The sequence below is a fragment of the Cygnus olor genome, chromosome 5 (genome assembly GCF_009769625.2).
Source record: "Cygnus olor isolate bCygOlo1 chromosome 5, bCygOlo1.pri.v2, whole genome shotgun sequence".
NCBI classification, from domain to species: Eukaryota; Metazoa; Chordata; class Aves; order Anseriformes; family Anatidae; genus Cygnus; species Cygnus olor.
In genome coordinates, this window is record NC_049173.1 from 4,207,207 (window position 1) to 4,226,555 (window position 19,349).

Here is a 19,349-nt window from a genome sequence, read left to right on the forward strand (position 1 = left end):
CGCCCCGCCTCGAGCGGGGCCGGGACTGGGGGTGGGACGGGCAGGGCAGGGCTGGGCAGGCAGGAAGGACGGACGGATATACGGACAGACAGACTGACAAACAGACAGACAGACAGCGGCCGGTCCCGCTGCTGACAGGTAAGGGGGCTGCGGAGGCTGCGGGGCGCTGAGGCCTCCCGTCCCGCAGGGAAGGGCGGGGGCCGTGGCTTCGTCCCTTCCTGGCTGTCGCTTCCCCTTCAGCCCCCTCAACCCCCCCCAAAAAAAAAAAAAAAAAAAAAAAGAAATTAAGCCCGTTCCCAAATGGCTTCCCAACGCCAAGGCCCAAGGCGATGCGTGGCTGAAGGGTGAGCCTCGAAAGGAGGCAGCGGCTGGGGGCCCTCGCGGAGAGCCCCCGTGTCAGAGCAGATGGAAAGTCCCCGCTGCCAGGAATAATTTTGTAGGGACGGATGTTACGGAGCTGTAAGAGCGACTGGTGTGGCGCTGCTCCAGCCCCAGAGGCTTGGAGGTGGGTGAACATTGAGGTCTTGGGAGGCTGGAGAGGCAGGGAAGGGGCTGTGGGCGCAGACAGGAGCGCTTCAGCTCCCCTCGAGATGGGGAGCGCCCGCGGGGCTCTGCCCGGACACCTCTGAGGGTTTTTCTTCTTGCGCTGGGCAGAGCCGATGGCAGAGCCTTCACCCCGTAAAACAGGAAGCCCACAGGCTGAAAAAAAGCAGACGGCAAATAAAAGCTGCGAGATACGGGCAGCGCAAACATCTGCTTCTGGATGCCGCCTGCAAGGCTGGCCCAGAAGTCATGCAGTCTCCGAGTTTGGGGTGTTTTGCAGGGGAAGGGTTCGCTGTTGTCCATCAGAGCTTGTGCTCTGCTGGTGTTCCTAAAGCCAGGTCTGCTCTGACCGTTGTGCAACTGAACGTTTCTTCCAAAGAGAGTGTCGCTCCTCTGCTTTCAATTTGGAATTTTCCTTTTTAACCTCTGTTTCTGCCTCTCCTTTTTTTTTTTTTTTTCCCTCTTCCTTTATGAATGCGCTCTTTGACAGGAGGAACTCAGCTCTGAGCCGCTGCAGCTGTGAACTCAGAACTCAAAAAACTTGTAAAGGGGCTTTTACTGGCTGGCCTGGCTTTGCCACCAGCATGTTCATCCCCCTGGGTGACGTGGGGACAGTGGGATGCTCGGGGGGGGAAGGCGAGCCCCCTGCGGGACCTGCCCTCCTCTCTCCATACCAGGCCGGCTGCAGGCTGGGCTCCTGCCGCTTCTGTGGCTGCCGTTCCCCGCTCTGTTCCCCCAGGGACTTCTCTGGGTGTTTTCCCTATGTTGAAATCCTCTCCAGCATCACGCCACGGGGACGTGAGTAATGCCTGCTGCGGCTGGCGCAGGGCAAAACCGCTCTCGTGACCCGCGTGGGTGCTGGCACCGCGTTGCTCGCCCCAGCAAATCGCTCCGCTCCCTCGAGTGCCTTTGGAGAGGGCAGTGTTGTGAGGGGGCACCTTGCTCTTGGGCAAGAGGCTCCGTGTGTCAGGAGCCAGGGCTGATCCTGTGCCCAGCCAGCACCCCGTATCCCCCCTGCCTCTGTCACCCCAGCAAAGGGCTGTGGGTGCAGGGAACAGCCGGGGGCAGCGAAGGTCTGGCAGCAGAGGGCTTCTGCTGGAGGCAGAAAGAGCAGCTCCCCACGCTTTATTTTTTTTTTCATGTTACGAAGTGTTTTGAGTCCAGAATAAATCATCCAGATCTGTGAATGCAGCAGATCTGGCACGTTTTTGTCGGTCACATGCAGAGCTCTGCTCTCGGTTACATGTGGTGCTCAGCGGGTGTGGTGCTTCTGTGGTTTGCGACGAGCGCGGCGCTTCCCCGTGGGCAGAGAGTGAAATCTGGGGAGAGGCTGGAAGGAGCCGAGAGCCCCCCGGGCAGAGTCGCAGCAGGACCCCGGGCTGGGCTCCCCACCTCTGACTGACACCGGCAGCGTTGTTGTCGGGTCGATGATGGTGCTGCACTGACATCGACTGCTGCTGGTGGCCGGAGGGTGTTAGGGCTGGGTTTGGGTTGGTTTGAGCTGTTTGCTTTGGTTGTCATTTGGGTTTGGTTTGAGCTGTTTGTTTGTCATTTGGATTTGGTTTGAGCTGTTGGCACCCCTTAGCCCAGCGCAGACCTGACCGCCCCGGCCATAACTCGGGACGGAGGTGGTGCACATCGTGCCACTATCGCCACTCCCAGCGCGGCTCCTGGGGCTGCCGAGGGGCTTAAAGCCATGGCTCCCACACGTGTTTTTGCCATGTAATGGTGCCCGGGCACCCCCACCGCAGTGGGGACATCCCTTTCCCCAGGAAGCGATGAGCTCCTCGTTCGGGAGAGCAAACCAGGCAGCGTCCACGTGGCCTGGGCAGGGACGTGCTGCTTCCAGCCCTCCGTCCACAGCTCGGGGGCACCAAGGGGTTTCCTGCCTGGACCCGGCCCCGTTTGTGCCCGAGTGCTGCCGTGCAGGGTGGTGACCCTCCTTGGGTGGTGGCCCTTGTTTGGTGGTGACCCTCATTTGGTGACCCTCATTTCTCCCGCAGGTCCTAGACCAGATTTCGTGCTGAGGTGCCGGAGCTGTCTGCTCTGCCTGGCAGGTACGCAGGGGGCTGCACTTCCAGTACTGGAAGCCTCCCAGACCTCTATTTTTCAGGCTGTGTATGTCAAAAAAATGACCTAAATGTCCTTTGTTTTTTCGTTTTAGGAACATGTCAGACGGCTTCTCCGTAAGTATCGGTGTCTTTTAAAACCGTGGGGCATGGTGGTGTTCCATTGCACGAAAGGGGGGGCTTTTGGTGGGATTGGGACCGGGGGGGGGGCTCCACCTGACACTGGCTGCCCCACCTCACCCTCCTCCTCTTCCTTTCCCCTCTGTCCCCAGCTCGCCGACGCCTTGTCCACCTGCAACAACCCCAACCCCAGCGCCCCCGCGCCCCAAGGCTGGCCCTCCCCTGCCTGGGGGAACCAGCCGGCGCCTGGGGCCTTCCCGCCGTACCCCGGAGCACCGGGCACCTACCCCGGGTCACCAGCGGTGCCGGGGCCGTATCCTGGAGCTCCAGGGCCGTATCCTGGAGCTCCAGGGCCATATCCTGGAGCACCAGGGTCCTATCCTGGAGCACTGGGGCCATATCCTGGAGCGCCGGGATCGTACCCTGGAGCACCAGGGCCGAATCCTGGAGCGCCAAGATCGTATCCTGGAGCACCGGGGCCGAATCCCATAGGAGCACCAGGAATGGGACCGTATCCGGGAGCACCGGCGGGACCAGGGATGGCTCCTCCAATGGTAACGGCTCCATCATAGCTTAAGGGTTTCTCTGTCCTCTGCCTGATTTTGCGTGGCCACAGGAGGGACGTGGGGCTGTGCGTCCCCAGGAGGGTGGCTCTGGGAGGCTGCATGCGCAGTCACAGTGCCACTGGGCTGTCCTGGTGTGTTGTCACGCCAAAACCCAGCCTCTGCCTGGGCATAAATGTTCTGTTGCTTGTTGATGTGCTGTTCTGCTAACACCGAGTCCCTGTTCTCTCCCAGAAAATCCCCTTCGAGCTGCCCCTGCCTGCAGGCCTCATGCCTCGGCTGCTCATAACCATCACGGGGACAGTGAACCCAAACCCCGACAGGTACAGGGGGTGTCCAGCACCCTGGGGAGATGCACTGGGTGTGGGGGTTCCGCAGGGTTAGGGCGCTGCAGGATGGAGCAGGGGGCTGGAATTCACTTTCTGTTCCTGAATGAACACCTGCAGTGTGTAAAATCAAACATTACACAAAATAATTGTGTTAAAGACGTCAGAAACGCCCTCTCATTGCCTAATGGGGTCTGCTGGTTGTTTTTTTTTATGCTCACTTGCTGCTGCTTTTGGCAAGCCCTGTAACAGAGCTCAGGGCTTCTGTAGAAAAGCAGCTAATCCATTATTGCCTTTGCAGATTTTCACTGGATTTCAAGAGGGGGCAAGATGTTGCCTTCCACTTTAATCCCCGTTTCAAGGAAGATAACAGAAGAGTCATCGTCTGTAATTCAAAGTTCCAGAATAACTGGGGAAAGGAGGATAGATCAGCTCCTAGATTTCCCTTTGAGCCTGGAATGCCCTTCAAGGTAACGAAAAAAAATATTCAGTCTTAATGTGCAACAGCACCCACATTACGTGCTGGGAGGCTTTTATCAGGACTGTGTAACGAGACTCCCCGTAAAGACCTTGATGTTTTTGCACAAGAAATCAGGTCCTAGAGGCTGCTGCTTACGAGTAAACTGGCGGTGTGAGCAGTGATATGACCCGCGTGCTTCTCCAGCTGCACAGGGCAGCAGATCTCACGGCACCATTCCTACATTTCTTACCCCTTCCTGCTGGTCCAGGTGCCCGTGGTATAACTTCCCCCAGTCTGTCATTCCTATTTATTACGACATCCTCCCTATTTACGCTGCCATTCTGCAGCAATCAGGCAGGTTTCTGTAAGGCATTCTTCCTTATAGCAGCCAAACTCTCTTCACAAGCTGTTTCTCCTGCAAAATGGGTGAACTCAGCTCTCACTGCATGAAATGTAGGATACTGCTACTTGAAAACACCATCATAGTCATGAGACAGACACCATGAGCTAAAACACCAAGGAGGAAGAGTACAGCATGGCTTTAGGAAGGCAAAGGTCAGTGGTGTTTTAGCAATCTGTGTCACCAGACTGGACTCAGCTGGTAGCAGCCCTCAGTCAGTGCTAACTCGCTAAAGATTAGGGCTTACAACTTTTTTCTAGATCAAGTCTGATGATTATTTTTGTTGCTGACTTGGCATTTTTTATTTCAGCTCCAGATTCTCTGCGAGGTGGATCACTTCAAGGTAGCAGTCAATGACGCTCACTTGCTGCAGTACAACTTCCGTGAGAAGAGGTTGAATGAGGTCACCCAACTGTGCATTAACGGGGACATCACTCTCACCAGCGTTTTGACTACCATGATATAATTAAGAGGTTGTAATTTTATCACAAACTTAGTGCTCATAATAAGGTTGTAAGAGGTTGTAAGGTTGGTGTTGTACATGAATATTTTGAGGCAATAAAATACTTTCACAAGTAAAGTTAGTTTTTGACTAAGAAACTAAAAGACAATATCCTCCAGCAAGCTCAGAGTTCAAAGGTAGCGCAAAGGTGGAAGTAGCTGAATTTTTGCTGTAGCGATTGAATCTCTTTGCCAGAGGATAATGACTATGACCCATTTGTGATTTGTAAGGAGAGAAGTATGTGGGAAAGCTGTCTGCAACATACAGGCAGTGGTCCTGTGAATTAGGGCAGCAATCTTCAGCCCCATCTTACCTAAGTACCAGATAGCCTCAGTTCGTCTGCCAGGTGGAGCAGTTATTCCTTCTTCTCTGAAGGAATTAAAGTAGCATAGCAGAGGACTTCAGTTCTTTCCCCAGGGGAACCACAAGGGCAGGAATTGCAAGATCAAGCTGTGAAGGGGTTGTGCGTGAGTCACAGCAGTGTCACTTCACTGAAGCTGCCCACTAGGCAACACTGGAAAACACGGAAAACTCAACGGCCTCTGATCTGACCAGAACAAGGTATTTCGGGAGGTCCAGAGATAAGCCTGAAGGAACCAAAATCTTCCCCCTGAGCTGTGGCTAGAAAAGTCACCCCCTTCCTTCTCTTCAAAGGAAGCTTCACTTGCATCAAAGGAAGCCATGACAACCAGCTGCTGCTGAGGGTGGCCCAAATCAGCACGTCCTGGTCACACTTCTGTCTCAAGGGAGATGCACGTTGTACTTGCGTTATGTACTGCATCACACCGGTCATGAGCCTTTTGCTTCTCTCAACTCCTCACTTCTCAGTCAAGACCGGTTTCAGGGTGGGGAGGAGTTTTATTGGCAAGTTCACCACATGAGTCAGGCTGGTAATAAAGTATGTTCCCTCTGAGTCATTCTCTAGTCTTGTCTGCAAAACAAGAACAATGCAAGAGCCACTATTGAAGTTTTCAAGGATCAGTTTGATGCCTCATACCCTTTTGTAACAGTCTCTTCATTTATCCTTGGAGATACCAAGTTACAACAGTCTTCAGACTTCCAGCAGATGCAAGCGCCGAGGCCAGCACATTAACATTGGCTTAAGCATATATGTCAGATGCCAAAAATCCCTCGTTACCACTACTCATTGCAGTGTTGAGCACTGAACAGAGCAGGCAAGTCAGTAAGAGCTATCTTGTTGTAGTTGTCTGTAAAACCAGTAGTATTGAAGGAAGTTCATTCTAGCACGGTAACACCACGTCAAGTTGGCTTCCTCTATTTATTTCAGTGCAGTCAGTACACATCTTCCAGGTTAAAACTTCAGTCCAACGAGAAGCCCCAGCTGTAATGGCAATGCTTTCTACTGAGGGATTTGTGTTACATTTGCTTAGTTTAAAATAGAGTTTAGTGGAAGAACACGTGTACTACACTAAGGTCATCACTGCAAGAAGCCGCCCAGTCAGGTATTTCTTAAAAATGTAAGAACATGAGGTACTCATATATATACACACTTTATATTTGCATAGCAGTAACTGGCATGCTCCTTGTGCACAAATGTATCAGTTCAGGTAAGAGAATGCATAAGGAACAAGATGCGAGAGGAGGCTGATGTTAACAGGCCAGATGTTCAAAGAAAGAGGTTAAGAGACTTTCACATGAAAAAGGGAAGAGAGAATGGGGTTTAGCTTGAAGGTACTTAAGGACACAGCTGAGTATCTAAAAAATCAATGCCTACTTGACACACCGCAAGGAAAAGATACTATCTGACCTTGAAACGCTTGTTCTAATTTCTACTGTCGCAAAGCAAGTGATTGTTAAACACCAGGAAGAATCCCACAGGAAAGAATAACATGAATCAAACCTTGTCCCATCTGCTGATTAAGCACAGTTGATGTGCAGAATACTGGAGCCAAAGGGTGCAATAGCACCCTCACAACACTGACTGAATACGAAACAGTGCTTTGGGGCAGGTAACAGGTTGAGTCTCCCCCTCAGAGATGCCCTCACACCACAAACAGGGCAGAGGTGCAGCTGCTTTCATAGGCATCCGTTACACAAATCTTATCCCAGCTCCTGTAGAAAGAACTCATGAGGTAGGAAAAGTCAAGACAGAAAAGCTTAGAGATGAACAGTTTTACAACTTGAAGTAGACAGGAAATACATGAAATTATACAAAAATAAAAGTATTTCAGGTTGGAGTCAGAATATGCAGTCACTGGATACAGCAGGAATAACCAGCAAACACCACTACTACTATACAGCAATATTTACAGTGCACCGTGACTGCACCATAACACAGTTACAAAATATTTTAACAAGTTCCACTATAAAATACTACAGGTATCACACAAAACACAGTTCATGGGTTGCAGACTATTCTAAACATCCTCTGTTTTTTTCCCTTATGCAACTTACACATTTTGAATTTCAAGTCACTCATTTTTCCCCAGAGGAAGGAAGAGGAGAAAATACAATAAGGTCACTGAACGTTTCAGCTGCTGCAAGCTTCTGGACTTTGTTCTTGACCGGAGTGAAGGGCAGCTCACCATCCAGCATTGGCTGCGAGAGAAATCAGTGTGAAGTAAGCATTCAAGCCACAGTTATCTGCTTTACAAACCAGCACTGCAAGAACACATAAGATAAGCTAACAGCAAATTCCTCTCCCTAATGGCATCTGTGAAAACAGCAGACCAACAGTAATTACTGACAGGCAACTGCTTACTTCTGTCAGGTACCTGCCTGCTTGGAAGGCCACACCACCACCGAAGTACAAAAACGAGCAGAAATTGCTTTTGATAAGGCAGGAGAAGCACACAGTTCTCTTGCATCTCAGTCAATACTGCGGACACATCACAGGTTCAGAACATGCGAAGCACAGATCTGCCAGAAAGACCTGAAACCCTTCCTGAAAACTACAGCAATTCAGTAGATGTAAAAATACTGAAACGTGCTTGCTTTTAGGTGGTATTTTGAACTGCGGCTCTTGCTTTGACAAAGTAATTTACCACTGTGAGTACCAGTGTAAGAAGTAAGGAATTCTGCAAATTTATTTCCAGACATAACATAAATGAATAGGTGGTCCACATTTTGAAGACACTCATTACTTAAAGCAGTAAGCTATGTTTTAGAGAGGATTTTTTCCATGCAAAACCAAGGAAGCTGTACAGCCAAGTTCTTTCAACAATTTGGAAGGTTTTGTACAAATGCCTCTCCCTGGTGAATATTACTTCTGGCTGTAATAGATAAAGCTATAGAAAAGGAATGGAATAAGTCTTGAAAACTCCAGCAAGGAATTGGAAGGAAAAGGCCAGGCAGTTCATTATGTTAGTAAATATTTACAAGGAAATCCACAAGAAATGTAATTTAAACGATCAATCTAATGAGATCAGGCATTCTTTCTGTGACAAATGTCTCAATTCATCCTACACTCAACATGTATACTCAGCCAGTACAGGGATTCAGGAATTGTGGCCTGAATTTATCAGAATAAGTTGCATGAACTGACTTGATAACATCATTTTCCAGGGTTTAATTTATTTCATGTAGTAACTGATTCTGCAGCAAAGGTTAACAGTACTGTAAGCAGCAGATTGTTGTAGTCAAACTTAAGGGTCAACTTACCGTATCAAAAGGATTTCTGTCAATGGATGTCAAATCACTACACAAAACATCTGAAAAAAATATTCTTAAGGTTAGTCTGATACTGCTGAAGCTGAACGAAGTTTTGTTTTCTGTGTTTACCGAAGGAAAAATCTAAATGGTCTGCACTTGCTTTTACTGCAAGCCTTTTATATCAGCTTTCTGCTTCACATATCACAGGGAAACTACAAAGAAAAAACAGGGGAACTGTTTGCTCACATGCAAAGCATGAATAAATCATACTAGCTAATGTAGGTTTTGCTACAAGCATGCCTAGATTAACCAAGCTACAACGACAGCGCTTTCAAAGCATAATATTTAGACCATCAAAACTTTAGATTAAACATAACCACATTGACTACACTAAGCAGCATAAAGCATAAAAATGACTACACTAAGCACCTGGTTGTTGTATTTTTGGTTCTCCATACTCAGATAAATTAGTCTCTGTGCACGTGTCCTCCTTCTCTGGGCTGCCCATGACAATATCTTGTCCCTGTTGTTCTGGAGCCGATAGTTCCATCTCTTCCGTGCCATCCATTACTTTTAACTCACTGTTAGAATTTTCCAGCACCTGAAAAACACGAATTAACTGTTCCTAATCCTCCGTGAGGCTAAGATGTCAGCTATATTTGCTTCCCAGAGAGCGGAAAAGAAAGCCTTAGTGAAATTAGTAGGACATAAGGCAGTTCCAATCACACAAGGAAGCCTTATTTTCTGTTTCGTCTGCTGTAAAAGACAGTTGGTCAGCTTTTGATGCAGAAAGCACAAAGGTAAAGAGGTAGCCAGGACATTCAAGGGATGTGAGCTTACAGAAACCAGCACATCTGTGTCATGTTAAGCCAAATCCATACATCTGATCTACAGATATTACAGACAAATCAGAAGAGAGTGGGTTTGAACTCCGGTCTCTGTACAAAAGAGGCAGAACAATGCTGGTAGCTTAACACTGATTTATTTCACATGGACTATTTCCCAAACACCCTCATAATCTCAATATCTTAAAGAGGGTATGAAGGAAGTTCTTCCACATGAGAAAAAGATTTGGAAGTTCAAGTGCCAAAAGTGTTCTGAGGATGTTCCCTAGTGAGACTTTACTTGAAGGAAAACCCTATCAGAAATACTGATTACGAAAGATTCCCTACATAGTGGCATCACTAACAAGCAATTTCTCATGTGACATGGAAAGGATGAAGTAAAAGGAATAGGAGCAAATTTGTAACCAAGATTTTTAAAAAATGCAGGTATGTATGCACATGCATGTGTGCATGCATATGTATGAATAAAGCCTGCTGTAGCCATGCACAGATCCAAGCAGTCAAATAAAAATTAAGATCCTACATTTCCAATGAGTGGTACTGAAGGATGACTAACTCCAAAGAACCGGCCTTCACTGAGTAGCGCAGTACTGCCTAAATTATGGAGGCCCCATTCCAGTTTAAGGATTTTTTTTTTTTTTTTTAACTCAAAAAAGGAGTCTGCAGGCATCTCAGGTCATCCATTTCTGCACTGATACTCGTATTGCTAACAATGCTCTTGCTATACCTTTAAACAGTGGAACAGCCTAATTGTCTGTTATGGGAACATGAAGACCCAGAGAGCTAGATAATACTGTTACTTTCACTCTGGGAACCCAAAGGCAAAAGCAGCAGCAGACCCTACTGATGTCTACACTGAGAAGGAAAAAGTAACAGCCTGAAGAATACAGAAGACTTCCTGATGAATATTGGATCAGACATCCAAGTGTCCAGAGCTAATAAAAAAACTATTAAACCATCAAACCAAGTTGGGGCACCCTTATCCTGAGAGGAAGGATATTTCCTGACAGGAGTTCAGCTCAGGACAACAGAGCAACTAATGGACAAGCTTTGAACACAGAAAGCCAAGTGTCCTCAGAGAGGCTCCAGAGGGGTTTTCCTCTCGGTAGGTCTTTTCAGGTAACTCGAGCTGGCACAACAGACAGACTTGAAGCATCATGTTATGCCTCCGCTGCTGACAGGAGGCAGTACTTTGAAGTACTGATTGCAACATGCAGCTCCTCACACACGTGGATCATTATTAATCAAATTCTAAGATGTGCACAACTTTACCCATGAGTATTATTATTTTTTTGGCTAATAGTAGAGAACTATTTAAAGCACATACAGGAACGATGCATGACTTACCTTAGATCCCTCCACTGTGCCAGCAACAGGAATGGGTTCCTCTGCATCTAGGGAAACGCTGAAAGAAAAACAAAAATATTTTCATTCTTCTCAATCATTTTCAAAGATTTTTACTTACCCAACTGATCTTAAAATTAGTTCTGCAATTATGCTTGCAGGTTTGGCACTAGCCAGCTATATAAAACTTCCTAGGCAAAAAATAAAACTTCTACCCCAGCAGTGAAATTACATTTGGACAAAAGCTCTTCACGATTGCTTGAGGGAAGGAAAAGACACAAGGACTTCACAACACCTTCATCCCTGCCAAACTGGAAGGTAACACTTAATGGGCATTGGTATTAATTTTTCAAATTAAAACTGGAAAATTACTTATACAAAGTTAAATTAAAGCTGCCTTAACATGTCTACCTGTGTTCAAGACAACCACTAGGGAGAGTTTTTCCAGTGGTAAATTGGTGCATATTCAAATTTTGTGCTGGCTGGAAGCCTTTGAGTGCTGGCGTTGTTTGTTTTGCAGTTGTATCCTCGGGGTTACAAAGAAGAGAAGAATTGCTCTGCAAAGTTCTGCTGGATGATCTTGGAGTCGCCAGATCTTCAGAAGTCTGCTGGGAAGATCTATGAGGTTTCTTTGAAAGCAAGTCTGAAAAAGAGCATTTCATGTTTCATTACACTACAGTGCTTTCCAGAAGATGAAATTAACTGTTAGGATTCTAGCTAGGAGCACACTAGTTTTTATGCTTAATTGTTTTTATAAAATGTTATATTATGATCTTATATACACTGCAAGTAGAAGTTGAAAACGGTGACAAAAGCAGCTCTGTAAGTTAAAGCTACCTTCACTCCAACTAAGCAATTTGGTAATTACCATCCCTTCACAAAACCTGGAATAACAAGATTTGCTGTTCTTATTAAGAAGCACATATGGTGAAAGGCTTTGTCATTAATTTCAATATTCCACATTAGGTAACTCTGAAAGAATTAAAGAGACAGATTCATAATTGTTTGTTTTTTTTTTTTTTATAGAATTCTGTAATTGTTCAGAGTTACTCAAAGCTTTTCAGGTCTCCTCTACTAACAGGAAGCATACTAAAAGATTACTGGTCTTGTGAGGAGAATCTACCTAAATTGGGAAATTCAGTCATCTTCTGAACTATAAATATGGGAGAAGCAGAACAGCTCTGAAAGAATCAAGGATTACTGAAGATACTAGCTTCACAGATTTAAGTAAGATAGATGCTGAAAATAAGGTTGTATTTGGATTGTCTGCTCAAGAAAAGCATTAGACTGCTTTTATAGCAGACAGGAATACATTACAACTTTGTTGAACATGAATACTGATCACAGATGATATTGTATTTCATCTTTGAAGACAGTAGTGAAAGATTTACTACACAAAAATTCCAATTCACATCTTACAAATAAAGGACATCAGCCTGCATTGACTTTGATGAATGGGTTGTCAGCTAAGTCTGAAGCTCAAATTAAAACTCCATTACTAAAGACATTCTAAAGAAAAAAGCCGAACCACCTGCTTTTACCTCTGAGTCTAAGCAGGGATCCCATGTTGCCATAATTGCTTAAAACAGTACAATCATATAGAACAGTTTACTTTGGTTTCCTGATGTAACTAACCATTAGTTGAAACATGAATTGTGCCCAGCACAGGAACTGTATCCAGTATAAATAGCATAATTCCTTCCCAGTGAGCTTGGTTCAAATCTTTTAATTTTTTTCAGGTCATAGAAATCATGATTAAGCTCCACTTACCTGGAAAGTTTTTCACAGGGCTTTCAATTCTGAAAAATCCTGCTTCAAAAACCACTTTTTCTACCTCTGGTAGCTTATTCTGAGGTGTACAATCGGCAGCTCCATCATTCTTCATTTTGTCCCTCATAGCTGCTTTTACAGCAGCAAGTCTGTTTCGGGCAGCAGTTCTTCCAGCTGCTCCCAGCTTTGGTTTGGACACCCCATTTGGAACAGTCTTTTTCTGAAATTGAAAGTCAAGGTCTCATTTGGAAGGCTCAGACAGAGGTAACTGCATATGAACATCTACACACACAGCTCCTGGCCACACAGACAGCAGCAGGCAACAGCATTGCAGGAGACAAGATCTCTGTTCATCTCCAGAATACCACTGAGTGCCATTCAGTGGTTAAGGTCAGGTTTTGACGACAATTTTAAGTATTTCTCATGCCAAGTCTGCAGTTCATTAATACTTGTTGTAACTTTCTTAAAACTTTTTTTTTTTTTTTTTTAGCATTTCTAGGTAATGCTTTTGAGAACAGTGGGATACAGGGACTCCTAGTGGCAGGGAAATAAAGTAACTGCAAGGCAGACACTTAACTAGAAAAGTCTCTACTGGCATTTAATTTTTCAAGTTCTGTGTCTTGCATCGTCTGTACGGTTCTGACATTTATGGTCAGTTCACACAGACCACATTTCCTCCGGCTTCATGCATCTGGAGTTTCTTATCGACCACCATATCTTTTTTCATGATTAGTTGAGCAGTCTCAAGGAGCTGTACAGAGTTTAGGCAATGTGAATATGATTCTTGATCTTCAATCATTAGAAACAGTTACAGATTTTGAACCGAAGCCAATAAAATAGCTTACATTAAAGCTTATTTTGCAATAATCAATAACATGTTTTGGATAGCATCAGATCCATTTATGCTTAGAGAATTAGTAGTGTAACACTACCCATGATCTTGTTTTAATGACACAGATAAAATTCAGCACTCAGTGCTTAAAACTGTCAGGCACTGCCAAATTCCTCTGTAGCAGCTTTATCAGTTAAGTCAGTGCCAACACTAGTGGCTCAGAGGAAGTTTTACACCTGAAGGGTAATTTCTGTTCCAGATTCTTCCTAGTAAGACTTACTAGCAAAGACTCTGATGACTTCAAGAGTCCTTAATTCTTAGTTTTAATCTTGCCATACAAAAGAGGCAACTAATATCACAAACACCAACTGTAAGTGCACATGGGAGACACAAGGAAAAAGGGTGCACCTTGAGATTAACTTGACTGAATAGATGTTGATGATAATGTTCAAATAAAGATGACAGATGAATAAGGCTTTAGAAGCAACTTGCATTTAAGAAGAGTACTCATTACTGCAATAGCTTACAAATGATTTTAAATATGTCAACACACTTGCATCTTGATGCTTTACGAGACGCACTTCAGGCTTTATCCATACCTTGACAATTTCTTTGCTCGGGACATCAAGTGGTTGCCACTCGTTGTCTTGAAGCATCTTCAGATTATCAAATTTTTTATTCACATCTTCAATCTATAGGAAATCCCAGAGAAGTCCAAGTTTACTTCACAAGACTTACCAGATTTACAGAAAAATGTTTTATGAAGTTAGATAACAATTTAAGCATTGTACATTCAGTTACTTTTGATTTAAATACAGAAGCAAACTAAACCTCCAACCAATAATAAGTATGGAATGTTCTCATGCAGTTGACAGAACGGTTATGCTAACATACACGAGATCCAGGTCTCATTTCTTTAGTTTAAAGTCAGTAGCAGAAGTATCGAATGATTCAGCAAGATCTAATACGCATAGTGGTAATCCTGGGGTGTATATAATGGTACTGTGGGGCTGCATTAGGCAAGGCATTGCCAGCAGGCTGGGGGAGGCAATCCTTCCCCTCTACCGTGTGCTGGTGAGGCTGCACCTTGAGTACTGCATCTGTCTTAGGGCTCCCCAGTACAGGAGACATGGACATACCGGAGAGAGTCCAGGTAAGGGCCACAAAGATGTGGAGTGTCTCCTATGAGGAGAGAAGAGAGCTGGGACTGTCCAGCCTGGAGAAGAGGAGGCTCAGGGAAATCTCAGTCTTTAAATAGTTGAAAAGGAGGGTGCAAAGAGGATGAAGCCAGGCTCTTTTCAGTGGTGTCCAGTGCCAGGACAAGAGGCAGTGGGCACCAGTGAGGAACAAAGAAGGTTCCCTCTGGACATCAGGAAAAACTTTTTTCACTGTGAGGGTGACCAAGCACTGGCACAGGTTACCCAGAACAGTTCTGGAGTTTCCCTCCTTGGAGATCTTCAAAAGCTGTCTGGACATGGGATCCAGGGCAGCCTGCTCTGGGTGTCCCTGCTTAAGCAGGGAGGGTGGACCAGACCGCCTCCAGAGATCCCTTCCAACCTCAACCATTCTGTGATTCTGGGGGATAATGAAAGAGCTGCTTTACAACCTGCGACAGCGCTCACATTTAAGGAATGCGAAAGAGTACATTGTATAGGTAGTTACACTAAACCAGCTTGAGTCTTCCGTTGTTTAGGAGATGCCTCATGCAAGCTTGTTTGCCCTTTTAAGCTGCTGGCTTGAACAGCTTCCTGATGCAGCCTGCACTTGTGACATCCAGTGGCTACAAACTAGTTCTGCAGCAGTACCTTCTCCCTTACTGGTGCTCAATGCAACAGCCTTGTTTTCCTTCAGCTTTGTAATGGAGACACTTGCCTTATTTGCTAGGAAGGCCAACACAAGGCTTGTCTATAGCAGGTCTGTCACTGAAGGAACAAGTCCTTTACATCATCCCCAAAAATGCGAAAGACAAAAATTGAATGCAAGGTAGGGCAGAGTTAGCAGCTCTGTCACTCCATGTTTACCTATGGGAAAAGGCGGGGATGCACAGGAGAAAAACTGCCCCCAGAGACACAGTAAGCACAGGAGAACCCTCTTTTTCATATTACTGGTTCTAAAAATGTTCTCCTCAGTATCTTGGATGTTCAAGCAGCAGGTCAAACCCATATGCTTCCTTGAGGGAATTCAAGACCTACGACTAGGACCCTAGCATTAAATTAAATGCAAAGATGGATTTATTACAAGTTCCTTCGGTGAATGCTGATATATGAAAAACTGCTGAGACATTTTGAACATTTAGAATATTATACTTCCTTCTGAAACCAGCAGAAACGGAGAGATGGTTTTCTACCCCCCAGCTGTCCTCTAAAACGTTGTTGTAGTTTCTGCATTATTGGCATACTGAAGAATAGAACCACTACTTTCAGGTAAGTTCCAGGAATAGCTCCCAGCTTGCGGTCCTGGTGGACACTGTGACCAACTCCTCACTCCAAACCAGATTGAAATCTGGCTACATGCCTTCATTCCAGAAAAAAAGGTCCACATCCACAAGATGACAACAGGCAAACCAGTCCATGAATTATAAACCACAGTATAACATCAGATATTATTCATCATTAAAGAGTGTTAAACAAGGACCTGCTTTTTTTTTTTTTAATATACTGATTTAAAAAACAGATTTTGGATTTTCAAATGAATAGTTTCAATCCATTGCTTGTTACCCCCATCTTATTTATTTATTCTAGTAGATTAACATGCAAGTACATACCTGAAAATAAATCATATCCCAAAATCCATCCAAGTCTGTGCATGTTGTTTCTTTTTCACCCCGTTTAAATTCACAGTTATCCACCAATCCTTCAAACTGTTTAAACCTTTCTGCTATCAGCAGTCTTGTCTGACCAACTGTTGTGCGAATGAGATCTTTAGCTGATAGTAACAGAAAACAAAAGAAAGTATAACTTGAAATAACCCATTATTTCACAATGGAGGTAAATAAGTACTTGAAGAGTTTAGAACCTATTGCTTCAACTATTTTGAACTGTTCGCACCTGCAATACAATCAGTCTGGAGCATACCTATCCACTGAACTTCTCTAGGCTTGCTTCTTTCAAAGAAGCTTTACCAACCCAAAGCCTTTAAGGCAAAAAAACTGACAAGTTAACCAGTTTCTTAACTAAAACTAAGTTTTAAAGTTCACGCATTTAAATATACTGACAAAAACTATTGTGATAGGCACCTCAGTGTCAACTACTACCATGTCACATACTAAAGTTTTAATATTAGAAGATGAAGCATGCCTTTTTGTCTTGAGACAGATACAACTCCGATGCAACTTTCACTATGGGCTGCAGGCTACTTTGCAAATATACTCAGGTACATAAACTTTCTTCTGTTACCTTCGGTTACCGTAACACCCCTTTCAGTGCTTATTACAGTTCAGTCTTACCATCCTCTGGAATGTCCAGCTCAAGTTTTCCATCCCACTGAAGGCACTGAGACATCAGCCTCTCTGTCTCAGACTGAAGAATGTTTCTAAAAATAAATAGTGAAAAATATTTTTTGGAGAATATTTGGAGAATAACCGTTGATTATTGCTGTCCTTTCACTTTCAGCGAAGCTAGGCAGTCTTTGAGCAGAACCCACCAGATAGTTTTAATTTGCTGACTAGCTGAGATTCAATTTGTGTTTTACTGCTTTCGAGTTTGTATTCCTTAGGACAAGGCATTAGCCTCCAGAATTTTATATTCTTTACTTACACTAACAATACAAAACGGAAGACAGGAATAAGTATCTACACTGAGGTTGCTGGTGACAGACACCAACCACTGTGAACTGTTTTCACGATGTTGTATTACTCGTGTTAAGGACCTCAGAAAGGACAACAGCGAAGCAAAACAAAAAGACACAAACCTGAAGTAGGGCACGTCATGCTCTTGCTCTCTTATATCATCTGACTTTGTTTCAAGTGCTCTCACATCTGTAGAGACAGGAATTGTTTCGTTTGATCTCTGAATGGAAGTCTTCTCATCTGAGTCTCTTGCTGAAAAATGTTAAAGGCACTTATTCAGAATTTGGTGAAAACTAAAAAACACTGAAGTGATAAACTAATTGTGACCTTTGTACCTTGTTCTCCTTTCAGACTTGCAGTGATTTGCTGCTCTTGAAGGTCTTTAAAAAAAGGTGAAATTTGACTTTTTGAATCAGGCTCTTGTTCCCAGAAAAATCTAGTTTTACTGGATTTTTCAACTATATTGCTGGAAACAAACAAACAGAAAAAGAGATATGCTTAGAGTTAAGACACATTGAGAAACTGACCTCTAACATGGCCAAACACAAGACTGAAGAATTTGGAAGACTACCTTCCATTCAATGATAGACAACACGAGCTGTTAGTGTTAAAATAGACACATCTGTGCATAGATATCTATGGCACAGTCCCTCATATATGGAGCTGCTCTACTTCTAAAGCACAGGCAGGATTATGCATTATATAGCTCCCTTTGCCGGTATATTATGTCCACTTTTGATTAAGCAACAGTAGCAACCACGATCAGGTGTTTCAACATCAGAACAATTTGTTACATGTGGAATCTCCCTACAGAAAGATCATGTTTTCTGTAGCATCACAAAGTTTCACTTATAAGGCCACTTATGTTTTAGGACATTATAAGTACGAATCTTACACTGGAGATTTTGAAAAATCCCAGAAGGCGTTAGGTGTCAAAAAGGCATTTGCTCTAGAAGGAGTCATGGGTTTAACTTTGTAGGTTGTTATTCCATCTAATGGCTGAAACACAAAGTTTTGAGGTGCAAAGGAGCGCGTTCTGGGTCTCCCTGGAGCAGAGTTGTTCTTCTTTTCTTCGGACGTCTGTTCCTCTCTAAGTTCTGATGCTGAACACATCACTGGATCCAGCTGAGCATTTTCATTCACTTTATGTTCGAAAGGAATTACCTGCACAAATAGATAAAGCGAACACTATATTATCAAATCAATGAGTATAGGAACAGGCTGAATTATAACATGACTGTTTGAAAGCCATCAGGAAGGGAACGATTTCAGGTAATTTGCTTGCTACAACAGCACGCATGTACAGAAGTCTTGATTTACCATAGGCCTAACTGGCTTTTGAAAACTGCAAATCGTTTTTGCAGCAGGGGTAGCACTTGACCACAAGGAATGTAACAATCCACTGAAGGGGACAGAGTAGCAGAACACCTGGTCTACCAGAGCAGTAATTAAAATTAGCAAATGCTTGCTCCCACTGCTAAAAAAAATGCTTTAGTGTGATAAGCTCCTCAAGAGCTGAGTTACTGGTTCCAACTGAGACTAGGTCTGTTGAATAATCACAGTTTATTCACATATCCAAAGACTGAAGAACAAGCTAAAAAAAGCTGATAGCTGAGGAATGCAGTCCAAGACAACGAGAATACAAGTGCAGTTAGGACTACAGAACGTTGTTCAAAGAGGAAAAAAAGTTAATCAATAAGTTGAGTCCACATTCCTATGAGATGAGTGACTAGACAATCATACAGAACACATTTCTGAGATACCTACACTGGGATATTGTTAGCTCAAACCAGCCAAAAGACTTCAGACTGTTTTTCAAGAAAATATCCATCTTCAATCTGTTGGAAATCTTGCTATACTTTAGATACCCTTGCTTGAATGTAAGCTTTGAATTAAAATTTTAACAGATTTGTGACAAGATGACTGAGGTTACAGCAAGGGTTTGCAAACTGGCAGCACAAAGTAACTCCTGCTTGCAAAGAAGTACTTACTTGAACCAAGATGTAAGTGCCTTTTACCTCCTGTCAGTATTTGTGCGTGATTGCACCAGCTTTAAGACAATCCTAGAGCACAGCTGCAGTTGCTGAAATAGGACTGGGGATGGGAGGTGTGGGGGGGACACTGAGTGAGAGGGGAATTACAGTGTAAGGAAGGAGAAAACACGGATGATTCTTGC

The 19,349-nt window shown here is 44.4% G+C and overlaps 2 protein-coding genes across 10 annotated transcripts in view; one reads left to right on the forward strand and one right to left on the reverse strand.

Moving 5' to 3' along the window:
• Window positions 1-5,061, forward strand: LGALS3 (galectin 3). Of its 3 annotated transcripts, none has more exons than XM_040558646.1 (7): window positions 1-138; window positions 2,547-2,596; window positions 2,708-2,729; window positions 2,885-3,286; window positions 3,530-3,618; window positions 3,923-4,091; window positions 4,792-5,061. In XM_040558646.1, the coding sequence occupies exons 3-7, from the start codon at window positions 2,712-2,714 to the stop codon at window positions 4,945-4,947; spliced, it is 834 nt and encodes a 277-aa protein (XP_040414580.1). In that variant the 5' UTR covers window positions 1-138; window positions 2,547-2,596; window positions 2,708-2,711; the 3' UTR covers window positions 4,948-5,061. The 3 variants fall into 3 exon arrangements, with proteins under 3 accessions (XP_040414580.1, XP_040414579.1, XP_040414578.1); XM_040558644.1 differs by having other exon boundaries at window positions 2-138; window positions 2,547-2,600; XM_040558645.1 differs by having other exon boundaries at window positions 2,547-2,729.
• The window catches only part of DLGAP5 (DLG associated protein 5), a 24,725-nt gene continuing 10,312 nt past the window's right edge, over window positions 4,937-19,349 (reverse strand). For 5 of the 7 annotated variants that reach the window (XM_040558636.1, XM_040558638.1, XM_040558641.1 and 2 more), the window contains 12 exons: window positions 18,069-18,337; window positions 17,509-17,639; window positions 17,296-17,425; window positions 16,832-16,917; window positions 16,151-16,311; window positions 13,986-14,078; window positions 12,555-12,774; window positions 11,196-11,427; window positions 10,788-10,845; window positions 9,025-9,196; window positions 8,605-8,654; window positions 6,249-7,542 (listed from right to left, as the gene is read on the reverse strand). In XM_040558636.1, coding sequence (XP_040414570.1) covers window positions 7,420-7,542; window positions 8,605-8,654; window positions 9,025-9,196; window positions 10,788-10,845; window positions 11,196-11,427; window positions 12,555-12,774; window positions 13,986-14,078; window positions 16,151-16,311; window positions 16,832-16,917; window positions 17,296-17,425; window positions 17,509-17,639; window positions 18,069-18,337 — 1,725 coding nt within the window. In that variant the 3' untranslated portion in view covers window positions 6,249-7,419. Of the gene's footprint in view, window positions 5,915-6,248; window positions 7,543-8,604; window positions 8,655-9,024; window positions 9,197-10,787; window positions 10,846-11,195; window positions 11,428-12,554; window positions 12,775-13,985; window positions 14,079-16,150; window positions 16,312-16,831; window positions 16,918-17,295; window positions 17,426-17,508; window positions 17,640-18,068; window positions 18,338-19,349 lie in introns of those variants that run through there. The other 2 variants (XM_040558639.1, XM_040558637.1) reach the window with 2 other exon arrangements.